The sequence below is a fragment of the Poecilia mexicana genome, unplaced genomic scaffold (genome assembly GCF_051168715.1).
Source record: "Poecilia mexicana isolate PSO_F unplaced genomic scaffold, ASM5116871v1 scaffold_2, whole genome shotgun sequence".
NCBI lineage: Eukaryota > Metazoa > Chordata > Actinopteri > Cyprinodontiformes > Poeciliidae > Poecilia > Poecilia mexicana.
In genome coordinates, this window is record NW_028263371.1 from 19,947,815 (window position 1) to 19,961,927 (window position 14,113).

The window sequence follows — 14,113 nt, forward strand, 5'->3', positions numbered from 1 at the left end:
TACGTTTCGAAACGTGCAGCTCACTTGAAATTCTCTCCAGATGTTGGCAAGAACCTGTGTAGCGCAAATAATAAAAACAAATCTGAGGCAAAGTTGTTCGCAACTTAAGGTTCTAATAATGAAATGGAATAACAAAGGCAAAAATACTGAACACGTAAAGGAAGTTAAAGAAATAACAGCAGCTGAATTATTAGTCTAAGAAATTAGAAACCAATCCTGCCACTTAGTGCATATGACCATCAGCTGATTTAGTGCCTTCTGTTTTATTTCTATGTGTTTGGCATCATTGGAAAGCTTGGACACTTTCAGAATCTGATAATGACTCAAAATGCCCAAGCAGACGTGTTCATGTCTTTGTCGTGACCAGTCACATTCACCAAACAGCGCCACTCTTCTCATTAGGATGAACAAAGACAGCAATAATAAGACAGTTGAGAAACTAATATTTTGGTTTCAGGTTGCATCATATATAAAGATTCGTTATCGCTTTCAGGTTAGGTGGTCCGTGACTGTTTGTTAAATGGGTTAAGTGGCCTGCGCCCTGAAAAGGTTGGGAAAACACTGATCCAGGATGATGACCTCTTGTGAAGAGCTTCGAATTGTTCAACAGGTACAGGTGAAAACAAAGTACTAAATCTGACATGGTAAATGGCTTTGTACTTGCATAGCGCTTTATCAAGTCCAGAGGACCTCAAATTTCTTCACACTACAGTCATTAACCCACACACACACACACACACACGCACACACACACACACACACACCCCCACACACACACACACACACACACACGATAGCAAGCTACTGGAGAGCGGGTGGCGCGGGGATCGAACCAGAAACCCACTGAATCCAACCACCGTTGCCCCATAAACACTACATTGTTTAAGAACAAGTGTACAATGCTGCATTTATTAGGTGTAACCCAAAAACACCATAGCCACAGTAAAGTCTGGAGGTGGGAACTCCATAGTGTGGGCCTTTTTTCCAGCATACAGCATTGGCTGCATGTGCAACAACAAATGAATAAAACATTTTGCTGCCATCTACCAAGTGGATGAAGAGACGAGACTCAGCAGGACAAACTTACAGCTGAGAGCTTACAGAACTCACCATCTTTCCTAGAAGTTTGATAACCTTCGTGCCAACAGTGCTGTCAAAGCACGCCTCACCTATATTTACAATAATTAGCTGTAGCGCCAAGTTATTTAGCTCGGCACCAACTGCGGTTAAGTTGTTGAAAATATTTCAGTTTTTAAGCCAATGATGCTGGGTTCAAAGTACACATAGTAAACACCATTTTGGGAAATTGGGGAAGGGATTCACATTTGTAAACATCTTGCAATATTGCAATAAAGGTTTGTTAGATGCCCCCTGCCTGTATTATGGAGAAATGAACACAAACCCAAGTTGCTCTTACCTTTCTACCTTTGCATTCAGGTTTTCATTCTGAGAACAGGTAGCCTGACATACAGGGGAATTCTCCATAGACGGCTTTGCGCTGGAAACACATTCTCCATCTGCCGAACTTGAAAGGGATTCTATATTGAAAAAGACCACAATCAATCAATCAATCAATCAATCAATCAATCAATCAAATTTATTTGTATAGCACCTTTCCGCATCAAGGCAGTTCAAAAGGCTTTACATCATAAAAGCACAAAAATATGAAGTCATAAAAAACACAGTACAGTCAACAATTCAGAAACCAGTAACAAAAATAACATTTTGGTGAGTGCCATCATCAAGATAATCAATGTACATCAAATATATTGGTCAATGTCCCATTAATGATATTAAAAACAACTTGAAGTGGGTTTAGCCTTGATTTAAAGGAACTGAGGTTGCAGAGTAGACCAGACCGTTCCTGTTTACGTCTAAAGATAATAACTTCAGTTTTGTTCCTGTTCAGCTGGAGATGCTTAGAACATTTATGTGTTCAGTGACTGGATGGGTTCTGAGCCACCTGGTGACATCGTGACGTATGCAGCAGAATGAGTGAGCAATCATTCACACCTTTTGTTGCAGCTGGAGCCTCTTCAGGTTCATCACTGATCATTTCCAGCCCAACAGGCACTGCTGGAGCTGAGGCAGGATCTGTGGCTGTGCCATCAGGTGCTCTGGTCTCCAAAGAGTCCTGTGCATCTGTTGCAGCAGTAGCTTCTACTCCTTGACAGTGCATCTACAAGAAAACAGGAAAATGCGTAAAACATTTTATAGATTCAGCTTCTTAAAGGCAATTAGAGAAAAAAAAGATGTTCATGTGTTTAGTTTTCATATTCATGTTACCCAAGTTAAATAAAATACATTAAAATCTCTGCAGTGAGGATTGTTTTGCCATTTTCATGTGGCATAGATTAATTAAACACACTGTCAAGATCAGTTAGTTCCTAATAAACCAGTGTTTTTTATATAAGGTTATTTTTAAAACCCTAACATTTGCTGTCATATGACAAATGCTGAACAGTTTTAAGCTGTTCTGATTACAGTTTACATCTGTAATCACAATACTGGTTCTTTACGCACAGAGGTGCTGAAGGAAAAGGGATGATAATATGAAAGTGTTGTTAAATACGGTAATTGTTTTACTGTCTGTCATTCTGTCCTACGTTAGTCATTCTCATCGATTTCCATCTGCTAAAGCAGATAATTAGGCTTAAAAGGTTTGTGACTCAACAAAGTCCACCAAACGCAGACCTGGCTAGATCTTGTTAGTGTCTGGTTTATTGAATCTACAGTTGAAAGCCCAAGTTACACATCCACCCGAGACTACAGTTTAAATGTCTTTAATTTACAAAGAAGTTTGTTTCTGATGGGAAATTAGAGACCAATCTATCAATAAACCAATATAAAAACAGAAAAGTTTTCATTTACTTTTTGTTTTTCTTATTTATTTTTTGCAAGGGGAACATTTATCAGCCTTTATTTAAGGCTGATAAATGTTCCTATCAGTCTTAAATAAGAACATTTAAGGCTGAATGGATGCCGTCTGACATCTACACTGTTCGTCTGTGCATGCTGCTTGCTTTGGGGTCGTATATTATTCACATGAAAATGATTACAGTCACATTTAATTAATAATATCAATGACCAGACAAAAAAAATTTCAGGAAAAAAAAAAACAGAATTAAGCATCACATACTGTTTTTATTTCTTCTTTAATTATGTAAAGCACCTTGAAATGCCTTGCTGTTGAAATGTGCTATACAAATAAAATTTGATTGATTGATTGATTGATCAAGACCTGCTGCGTGAACTTAGCCATTGTTCCTTTTTTTTTTAAGTTTTGTGTCGACCCTCCAGCTACCAAATACTCTACATTTGGTTTTAGTTAACCTATTTGTTGATTTTCATCAAGCCATCTTTTTAATATAATGTGTTGAAAAGATGCCAGCGTTACAGGGTGAATTTACCTTTTTTACTTTGTTGATTCTCTTCATCAGTTCATCAGGAGACACACTTCCAGCAACGACCTCCAGAGGAATCCCAGTCACCCCGATGAAGAAGCTAGACGGTATGCATACTACGGGATCTATAACAGGCTAATGAAGGAACACAAGCTTTACCAAAGTCCTGCACTGAGATATAAATATAGTAGGGCTGAAACGATTCCTCGAATGATTCGAGTACCTCATTACTAAAATTCCTCGAGGAAAATTTACCTGCCTCGAAGCTTCGTTAATTTATGTTTTATTAGTTAGCGCACCGTGTTCCGGCCGGGACTTCATTTGCGTTGCGCGGAGCTCTCACTTCCGCCTCTGAGTTGTTGACAAAAGCTAAGTCTCAGCGGCATAAAGTCCAATCTTCAAGATTGGCCCATGGGGATTTTATTGATTGATGATAATGCCCGACTTTTTATCGTTTTTGGGGAACCAATAAGCATCCTTAAAATGACTGGGGAATGCCTGGAGTACGGCAGCATTTCTCCTCCGGTGCTGCTGGTTGAAAGCGAACGGCGGGAAGAGCGCTGAGGTGAGCGGATAGACTGAACAGGGCGGGAGTAGCTGATGCTTACCGTGTAAATGTAGCTTTACTGACGAACCGCACAATACATTTCATATCCCGGTCTGAAGAAACGGGTGGCGGAGCGCATCGTACATGGCTGGTAGATGAGTTTCTGAGTGTGACCAGTGAAGGTGTCGTAAATATCCCGTATTGCTTCCCCAGTGTTCGTCTCCCGGTCTAACGGTTCGTCAGTCCGCTGGTCTATTTCCTCCCCTCCACCCCATGTTCGTTCATTCGCCCTCTCCTCCCACTCCAGGCGGCATTTCCCGTATTTTCAAACCCAAAGCGTGACAGGTTAGGTGGCAAGGTGAGTTTAATCTATTAAACTCACTGAAGATGAATACATAAACTAAAAGCTGGATTGTAGACATTTTTTATAAGCATATTTGTGAGCCTGCCTCTTTGTTATTAAATTCAATATAATTTCAGATTTTTCTATAACTTTTCTTCTGGTTAACTTAGAAAGTGAGCTATTATTGTTACAGGTTAGTTTTCTAAACTACAAAAAAGCAACTGTTAGGGATGCTCAAATATGAAACATTGGACTGATATTGATATCTGATAGTAACACCGGTATTATGCCAGATTTACCAATATTTCATTTTATATATTTTTTTAATCTGATTACTCAATTAATCGTAAGAATAATCGATAGATTACTCGATTACTAAAATATTCGTTTACAACAGCCCTAAAATATAGTTACAATATATGTACAACACATACACAGCAACAAAGGATACAGATCTGGGAAAACTGGACACAAGTGTCACTGTGAAGAGAAAGTGATTCCATGAGGAATAAAATATACATTAGAGCATTTTGAAATTGTACGGACTGTTTAGTAACATCTATTGAGATAAAATAAAAAGCCTGTACAACACACCAGGTTGTATAAGCTCCAAGCCAATGTTTTATGAACATGGCAGTGTTCAAAGGTCAGACAATTACTGTGATAATCAAATTTGAGTTTTAACATAGCTGTTTTAACAAACTAACTGAAGCTGTTGTACACACAGCAGAGAACTAATCAGTACCTCTTGGCATCGACCCTGATGGCCACGCAGCAGTTCTGGGCAGCCTCCGAGACGGCGCCGTCTTCCCAACTGGACATCAGCTGCTGAGACTGTTCATCTTCCCCTGACAGAGTAAAATCAGACATCTAATAACTTTACATGTAAACTGTACTTTACATCATGACGACACAGACCTGTCGTCCTCCTCAAATAGACACAAATGTGTTTTATACAAGTAACAAGCAAACAGTTGAGGGGGAAAAAAAGAATGTTACTGTTCTACATATCCAGTCATAACTCATCTGGCCTTTACTAGATCTGGTCTAGGCTTTGGCCGGCTCTCTTTTTTTTGAGGTGCAACTCTTCAGTTTTAAGTCCACAGAGATCTGACTGGGGTATTGTTTTATCATATTGTGTTGTAGATTTTCTCCTGCGTTTGGAATCATCTTCCTGTTGAACTGAATTCAAACTAGAACTGTCAGTCATATGGACTCATGTTTCACTTTGTGGAGGCAGCTGGATTAATAAAGCTTAAAAGAATTCTATTAAACTAAAATTAATTCACTTTTGCGGAACAGAATTGCTGCTTAGCTTGATCAGAGCCAATAGAAAAGATGGAAAAAACGTTTTTTTGTGTGCAAAAGACTAAAGTCTAGGTCAACAAATCTAAACATACAACCATGCATCTTCAAAATTACGCTCTACTTTGTGGTCGCCTATCACAAAAGATTCCAGCAAAATGCAAAAACATATTTAAAGCTTTATTTCTGTAAAACAATTGTATAAACAACATATTACAATGGTCGTCCCTAAATAGCTTTAATATAAGCATCTGACAAAAATGTGGGAAAACAATCTGGTCGTAACACCAAAACTCAAGTTCAGAGCAGGGAAAAGACCCAACTGGGTTCCTCTCTATGAAGTCTGTCAGTTTAAGAACCACAGCAAGTCACACAATGGAGGTGAACACCACACTAAAAAAGATTCAGTCAGGTTTTGTGTTTTCATTATCTGAACATTTAAAAAAAATAAAGGATCTAAATATCTCACTCCATCCGTTTCACTCTCTGAATGAGGGACAAAATATGTGGAACTTTTTCATAATACTTGAATTTTATGAGATGTTGCATTAAATTGCTCAAACTTAAAGAAATGTCCACCTTCCGAAAGGGAAAGTCTTCCCCGGTGTTTGAAAGCCAAATTCGTGGTTGGCGGCTTGCGTTGGTTGGTAGCCATGTTTCCGAGTAAAATCAAAACAAGCAAAGCCAGCTGGTTCACCTGCTGCTTTAATAAGTTTAAGCTGGATTTGACGTCATTCTCGTGTCTAATTGATTTCCGAGGCAAACTAGAAGCAGCATTAAAACCAACCGGTTCTAACAAACAACAGCGAAACGTTGGAACGAGTTTGTCAAACACCGAGAGGTCGCTTGCTAATAAGCGTCGTTCTCACAACAACGTCCGTTTACAGTTATTTTACCACAGTTACCTGCAATGACAACGACAAAGACCAAACTGCGTTGTTTAGCAGAGTTTATGGCCTCAGGAATGGATCCCTCAAACCAAAGCATCGCTGAATATTTAGTTTCTAATGTCTACGTGTTCAATTTGCTGTGACATCAGCAATAATAGTAGCAGTAGTGTCGTCTTCTTCTGCTGCTGCTGCTTCTTCTTCGTGGTTTTATTGGCGGTTGGCAAAATACTTTTAGTAGCATTACCGCCACCTACTGGTATGGAGTGTGGTTCCTGATATTTTACACAGAAATATGATCTATCCTTTTAATTTTCTTCAGAACTCTTGCTGCGTCGCTTTTTATCAGCTGAAGACTTCTAGCTGTGTTTCATGGACTTCCTGACAGTAAAGAATTAGTCCCGTCTGGAAGTTAACAATGCATGGAATAGTTTTAACTCCATAGGATATTTATAATTCTGTCAGTAATCTGAAGGAGAAAATATGAAACCGTAGAATACTGCATAGATTAAAATAACATTTCCTGATAAAAAATAACACAACTGGTTCTTTTGCTTATCAGGCCAATTTAATACTAACAAGGACATGGGACAAAGCTGGGGGAGGGAGGCTCAACGGTTTTACCTACCTGACTGGATTCATTGGGATTTATGGATAATTAAAGCTGCGTCTCATTAGTACAAAAGTGTTTATACCATCAGTATGTCATACTGGAGAACAGAGTATATTTCTCCCTCATGAAATATACCTCCCAGCCTTAATCCAGCTGGAGCCTCAGCTCTATGTACACACAGCAGGACTGGAGGATCCTCAGACCCGTTTCAATCCCTGTAGTCACTCCTATCCTGGTAGAAACTACCTTGTACCTGCTTTGTCCAGAGGGTCTGAGCTCGTGGCTGTCGAGGAACGATTGCATGAACTATGTTTATGTTTTAAATTTTACTCTATAGTTAATGTTTGCGTGCGAAACACGTAATGTGCCAAAAACCCTGCATGATATTTGTATAGACTGATTTAAATTACCACCTTGATGTACTTCCCTTCCTTTGAATGAATGTCTTAAAACAGTATGGATGCAAACAGTTGTTAAAAGTAATCTAAAATATGTATCCTCTTGTGGTTTGGATACTAAATTAAGGACAATCAGCTAATAGGTGGTCAAAGCAGTGTTTTTTTTTTAGATAACAAGGAATGATTATGTATGTGGAGGAGTTCAGCCATTAAAAGAAAGGGGGGGAAAAAAAGGAGATCTTGAGAATTTTTGAGCTCAAGCAAAAACAAAACATACATTTTCTTTGTCATTATAGGTTACCTGTTTTTTTTTCCTCTGGCAATCATTTGAAGGAATGATAAGTCATTTCGTGAACTTTGAAGTCAAAAGTAAAAGACACACAAAACCAATTCCACTGACGTAGTTTTTATATTTTAATAGGCATCATAAACAAGGCAGAAGAGATGATAACAAGCAGAAGCTTAAACCTTAGTGATGACCCAGACAAAAAGTCTGATCTTTGCTTTTTACACAGTATGCAAAATACCTGCCATCCCTAGTGAGGGTAATTTACCACCATATATTCATATGATACATAATTTATTCTTAAATTAGTGCTGAAGTGTTCTTAAAACACTTTAGAAACGGGCTACCAATACCTGTTATGTCATGAATTACATTAAGATCAATATTCCAGAGATGTAATTTTAGCTCATCAGGGTTGAGATACACGGTGACTGAACAAAGTTTCTTTCTGGAAACCCAGTTCATGTCTACAGATTGTGTAAGCATAGTAATTTATATATGCTAAAATCAAACCCGCTTTTCCAGAACATAAATAAAATATCACCGTAACCAAATAACATTTCCAAGTGTCAAAAGTTAAAAGATTTTCTGCTTTTACCACTGAACAGACCATGGAGTCAGGATCTTCCTATTCTCCTGAATGTTGCTGAAGATGACCACTTCCAGCCAACTTTAGTTGGTTGTGTCTACTTTGTCCTCACTGAAAAATGCCTGGAGAGACTTTCCCTTAGCAATATACTTGATGTTTTCAATTTCGCCACCGCTGTTGTTGGGCTTCTGGAAATGAATTTCCAGGTGGTCCTGCAGGTCCTCCTCATCCTCCACATCATCGATGCCTTCCAGAAGAATGGTTCGCCTCGATGAACCGCATGATGTCTGCAATGAATAACAGACATGAGATCAGCTTGCATAATGATGTGGGACATATGGTGCCCAAGAATTTCAAAGCATTGATTAGAGTTGTGGTTGTGGAGTGACATGAAGCAGGCACCAATGGGGAGACCAACATCTGGAGTAGGGCAGATGTTCTGTTTATGCGAATGAGTAATTATACAGATGAACATAATTCAGACTTGATCCATCAATTAATATTTAGAATTACTACCGTAGAAGACTTTTATTTTGAAGACCAATTCTACTAACAGGGAGTGGCGCGTCCATGTGACTAGCTTGGAAAAATGAGTGACCAAAAGCTGCTTTTCCACTGTGTTTTGTCTCTTACTTGAAATTTCTCCAACTTGAAGTCAAACGCTGGTCCAACCTTGACGTTAACTTCAGATTCAAGATTTACTTTGTACACTCCTTTTCTGGCCAACCTCCAGGCAACTACACACACACACACACACACACACACACACACACACACACACACACACGCACGCACGCACACACACACACACACAAAGACAACATTTCAGCATGGAATTCATCATTAACTCAAAATTGTGAATGAATGGATTGTGTCCATTCAGACACAACCTATTAATAGGTAATTTAATAAGATTCTTTTCACTGATTAAAATAACTTTAGAGTATCTATGGCATGGTCTCAGTCTCAAACTTCTAGCAATTTTGGGGTTAAAATAAAAAAAAAAACATTTACCTTGTAGCACTAAATTATTGTACAGGAATGATCCATCAAGTTTTGGTTCCATTTCAATCTTAGTATAAAGAACTTAATCCTTGATATTAAAATCTTGTATTTTCCCTTCCCTATTTCAAGTGCATTTCTTTGACAAAGTAAAGCTTTCAGACAGGCATCTAAATGGTAAATGGCATCTACATGGCACTTGAAGTGCCATCAGTAATTCTGAGTGCCATGCCTTATGACTTGCTTCAAGGTAAATGGGTAACGAAGGACACACAGGTTGTTTTGGCATTTTCCTACATCTCAGTGTGTGTGTGACCCTGACAGCAATACCTCCAGGTTTCAAAAATTTAATGGACCCAGTTCCAGTCTTGACATCATAATCCACACTCTCCACTTCTCCTCCTCCCCTGGTTGGTCTGGAAAAGCTGATCTCCAGACGGTCCTCCGTTCTGTCCTGCGGCATGGCAGGGGGGATGTTGGATACTTTCAGCTCTTTTCTGGACACATCCATATGGACCTCCACAGATAAAACAAAGGTATTGCAAAAAAAACAGTTATTTCACAATGCAATGTTTGAGTGGTAATGACAATGTTTACACTATAATCACATTTTATATATTGTATGTAGTCAGACTTCAGTGCATCGCCCTCAAAGATGTTAGATGTTGGCTGGCAGAATGAGAAAAGGAAAACGAGTGATAATTAACAAAAAGGGAAGAAGTGAGGGCAAAATCTCAGTGAGTGTGTGAATTATAGATTATATTCAACAACATCTATAATGTCAGCGTACACCTCTGTCCATCTAACCATCTGTCTTTTTACGGCATAGCAAACCCTGAGGAAATGATTTAACCGCCATCATAAGAGCCCTTCACTCAGTGTCTAAATGCCAGTTGTCAGTTTTTCTAAAAAGTGCAGCTGAACCAGAAGCATCTGAATTAACACCACATACGTTTTCTCTCTAGTGACCTCTAGGTTCAGCAATTACACAAGGAAGGACTGAGTTCGATTTGTTATGGACAGCTGTGAGCAAATCTATCACTAAAACGTCTCCGTCAGGAAGCATGTGATGCCATCACCCTCTCAAAACGTTTTTTAAAAAGCGGTGGAGTGAGCAGATTGATGGTCACTCAAGATTAATAAAAAATAATTGGAATTTGTTGGTATTTTCATTGTGATTTTAAAAAGAAACATTTGTTTTTCATGTTTGTTTAAAATCACTCAACAAATGTGCAAAGATTTCAATCATCTATAATTCATCAGTGGTTCCGGTTTATTGGTAAACCTGGATTTATTTACATACCTCAAACTTCACAGACGTTTCCAAGGTGAGTCCTTTTGGTTTCACATTCAAGGTTTTGTCTTCACAGGACACACGGCAACCAGGGAGCTTCAGGACCTTTTGAGCCACTAGAGGATCGACAACATGACAGAAATACAAATCTTATGAAGAGCCAATGAGACGCGAGTCTGAGACACTCTTTACATGAAACTCGGCAACTACTTATATGTGCAAAATGTCCTGAAGGTCTACATATGTGTCGAGGAAAGACTGAACAACATTAATCCACTCAGTTAGCTTGGGGGGGGGAAATTGTGCAAAGTTCTTTGGCTTTTGCTGGTTTGCTGTGATGATTCTAAAAAAAAAAAAAACCTGCACAACGGAGTAAATCCCATCTCATTATTGGGGGGGACAATAAACAAGGACATTTCTTAAGCATAACTTAGTGTCACTGATCTAATCTCTGCTACACCTTCACAAAAATTTAAGACTCTAAATAAGTTTTAATAAGTAGCTCCACTTAATAAAATTCATCGTAAATATTGATTTATTGTCGTGAAATGAAATTGAATCTTTTTCATGTCAACCACGTTGCATAATGTGCCGACAGAGCCACACATATAAGAAAACAACAGTGAAGTCCTGTTTACCTTTCTCTTCCTCAAACGTGATGAGAGCCTGCCCTCCTAGTAGGAGCACTGCAGCTCTCTGACTGATGGTAAACACTCCTCTGACTGAATCACTGGCGTCTTCTCCCTCCTCGTTCTCCTCTCTGATAAGAGACAGAAACTTCACCTCCGTCTCTGGAATCTGGGCGTAGATCTAGACAAGAAATACAGTTTTACATTTAAATTTGTGTGCCGTTATTGGCCCTGTGAATAATCAAGTATCCATTTAAATCAAACATCTTTACTCTGAACAACTTTTATTATTTGGATGATTTTTTTTAAAACACCCCAATTCATATACTTTAGTAGAAAAGATTAACAAACAGGAAATTTAAGGTTAAAAATTAGAAAAAAATGACATTCTCACCTTGAATTTGTGCTTCAGTTTTGAAGCCTCGGTTCTCTTAGCCTCCAGCTGAGCTTTGCATCGCCTCAGTTTATCCAGTATATCTTTTTTGTGTTTAGAAAGCTTCTGGATTTCATCCTTTATATATATAAAAAAATGTGATTAACTATATATCATAACTATCTCCTTCCCAATAACCTGTAAGTGTAAACAAAGAGTCAGACATACCTTGACTTTTTCCAAGTCTTGAGTGAATTCTTTCTGGCAAGACTCATACTTTCCAGCTTGAGCCATCATTTCTGTTTTGGCATTCTCCTTTAATTCATCTTCGTCCAGTTTTTCCAGAATCATCCTGGCTTTCGCGTCATCGGCTTTCTCAACTTTCCTCTTTATATGTACATACACAGACAGACAGACAGATGCATCAAAGAAAAGGAATACAATACTCTTTCTGAGTTGCAGTATGTGTACATGGGACTAGTGGCAGAGATTTTCTTTTCTCTTGTTCTGCTACATTAGCTATACTCTGATTGATAAACGTATTTGAAAAAGCTTAAATTCTAGATGTAACTCCAAAAGCTGAGATGCTGCTTCTACAAGTGGGGAAGGTCAACAACTCCTGCAACTGTCTGCATGCCCCTTCTTCTCCAGTCTGCCCAGTCTACACCTGGACTCTCCTGAAAAGTTTAGCTAATGTTTGGTCTAATTTATGGCAAGAGAAAGAGACCCAGCAATGCTATGCAATGTAAAAACATTCGGTTCTGACTGAAGAGGTCAGACTCAGACTAAGACACTTGTATGTTTCTCTAAGCTGCACTTGTACCAAAGAAAGCCATCCTCTCCTCCATCTAGCTGCTGTGCCATAACAGCAGATGAGAATCCGGCGATTGTTTACAGCGCCCCCGTCAGGCCACACACTTCCGTTACAAAAGCGAAACCAAAACCAACAAAGTAGATGTTTTGTCACTGAAATAAAACAGTGATATAGAGCATATTTAGGTATATGTTTCCTTTTTCACCTTCAATTCTTTCAGCTCCTTCTTCGCATCGTCAAGGTTGTCCATCTTTGCAATACTACTCATCTGACGAAAAGAAAAACAAGGGGGGAAAAAATCACTCTTCTCCGTCCGAACCCCTGAAGCTCCAACATAAAAATTATTTACATGAACAATTACTCTTTAAACCATTAGCATAAAGCCTGCCATAACATGGACGACGAAATCGAAACTTAAACCAGTAAGTCGATAAATTACGTCGCAGGCATTAGAAGTTGATTCCTACCTTTATTGGTGGTTCTTTTTATAAGGACCCTTTGCTAGTTTCTACGGAAGAGTTCGAAAAAGTACTAAAGTTGTTTATGAACTGATAGAAAACCTGGCCGGTGTTGTGCAGAGATCCAAGTAGGAACGTTTTCCCCAACACTTCTTGTCTACCAACCTCAGGCGCTGCTACGCAGCGTTTTATGACCGACTCAGCCTATGGTGCGTTCAGGAATGCCTCGTACAACCAAGAATACCAAAGTGCTGAGTTAAATAAAAATGATAAAGTGTTACCATTATTCAACGTCTCCAGAGTCTAATTCAGTCCTTTCTTGTCTTTGGACATTTTCAAGGGGTTTTACTGTCCTGAGTTGTTTTTTAAACGATGAAACTTCTTTGTATACAAAGGATGAATACAAAAACACTGGCATCATTAAAAAAATTAAACCCATTTACTACAAAATTACATTTTGTTCTGTGAATCACATTAAATGTTAATTTAGTTATCCTTCAAGTTCAGTGGTAATTCATAAGAGACAGACACAAAAACACAAGATAAAAAAAAGAAAGTTGCCTTTGTGGTGTCTTGGTTTTACTGTATGCTTAGGCAGAGATTAGATTTACATTGCATTTACTTAAATAATGACTTTATATGTTGTAGAATCTCAGAAACTGGTTTTAAAGATTTGAAGTTTGGTCAGACTGAATCTGTCATTAAAAATAGTTTTTAACAGTCTTAACACACAATAATGCTATTCAGGAAGTGATGCTTAAGACTTTGTTGATGTGTAATGATTTTTTTAAAATCCTATTTCAGATCATTTTGGAGTTATCTTAACACACACACACACACACACATATATGTGATATTGACTTCTGAACTCTTACTGAATTAAAACATTAGCATTGATGTTTCTAAATCAATATGAACTGGTTTTCTTTGCATTATTTGAGGTCTGAAAGCACTTCATCTTTTCCGTTATTTTGACCATCTTTATTTTCTGCAGCATACAAAATTTTTGCTTGGAAAAGTAGTTCATAGAATAAAAGAACAATGTTCATTTTACTCAAACATGTGCCTATAAAAAGTAAAATCAGAGAAACTGAATTTTAAGTGGTCTCTTAATTTTTTCCATCCATCCAGACAAACATCCTATTATCACAGATCCTAAAGTTGCTGTATT

At 38.3% G+C, this 14,113-nt stretch overlaps 2 protein-coding genes across 2 annotated transcripts in view; both read right to left on the reverse strand.

Annotated features, from left to right (window-relative positions):
• Positions 1-6,685, reverse strand: part of ubxn4 (UBX domain protein 4) — a 41,423-nt gene extending 34,738 nt beyond the window's left edge. Inside the window, exons 1-6 of the mRNA XM_014990023.2 lie at positions 6,505-6,685; positions 5,040-5,142; positions 4,746-4,774; positions 3,411-3,529; positions 2,014-2,179; positions 1,418-1,538 (exon numbers count right to left, since the gene is read on the reverse strand). Coding sequence (XP_014845509.1) covers positions 1,418-1,538; positions 2,014-2,179; positions 3,411-3,529; positions 4,746-4,774; positions 5,040-5,142; positions 6,505-6,586 — 620 coding nt within the window. The 5' untranslated portion in view covers positions 6,587-6,685. The remainder of the gene's footprint in view (positions 1-1,417; positions 1,539-2,013; positions 2,180-3,410; positions 3,530-4,745; positions 4,775-5,039; positions 5,143-6,504) is intronic.
• Positions 6,686-7,898: 1,213 nt separating this feature from the next.
• nmi (N-myc (and STAT) interactor) lies at positions 7,899-13,138 on the reverse strand. The gene is made up of 9 exons (XM_014990025.2): positions 12,952-13,138; positions 12,690-12,752; positions 11,899-12,057; positions 11,692-11,808; positions 11,307-11,478; positions 10,678-10,784; positions 9,705-9,891; positions 9,006-9,109; positions 7,899-8,659 (listed from the first exon to the last, which is right to left on the reverse strand). The coding sequence occupies exons 2-9, from the start codon at positions 12,750-12,752 to the stop codon at positions 8,456-8,458; spliced, it is 1,113 nt and encodes a 370-aa protein (XP_014845511.2). The 5' UTR covers positions 12,952-13,138; the 3' UTR covers positions 7,899-8,455.
• Between the last annotated feature and the right edge of the window lie 975 nt (positions 13,139-14,113).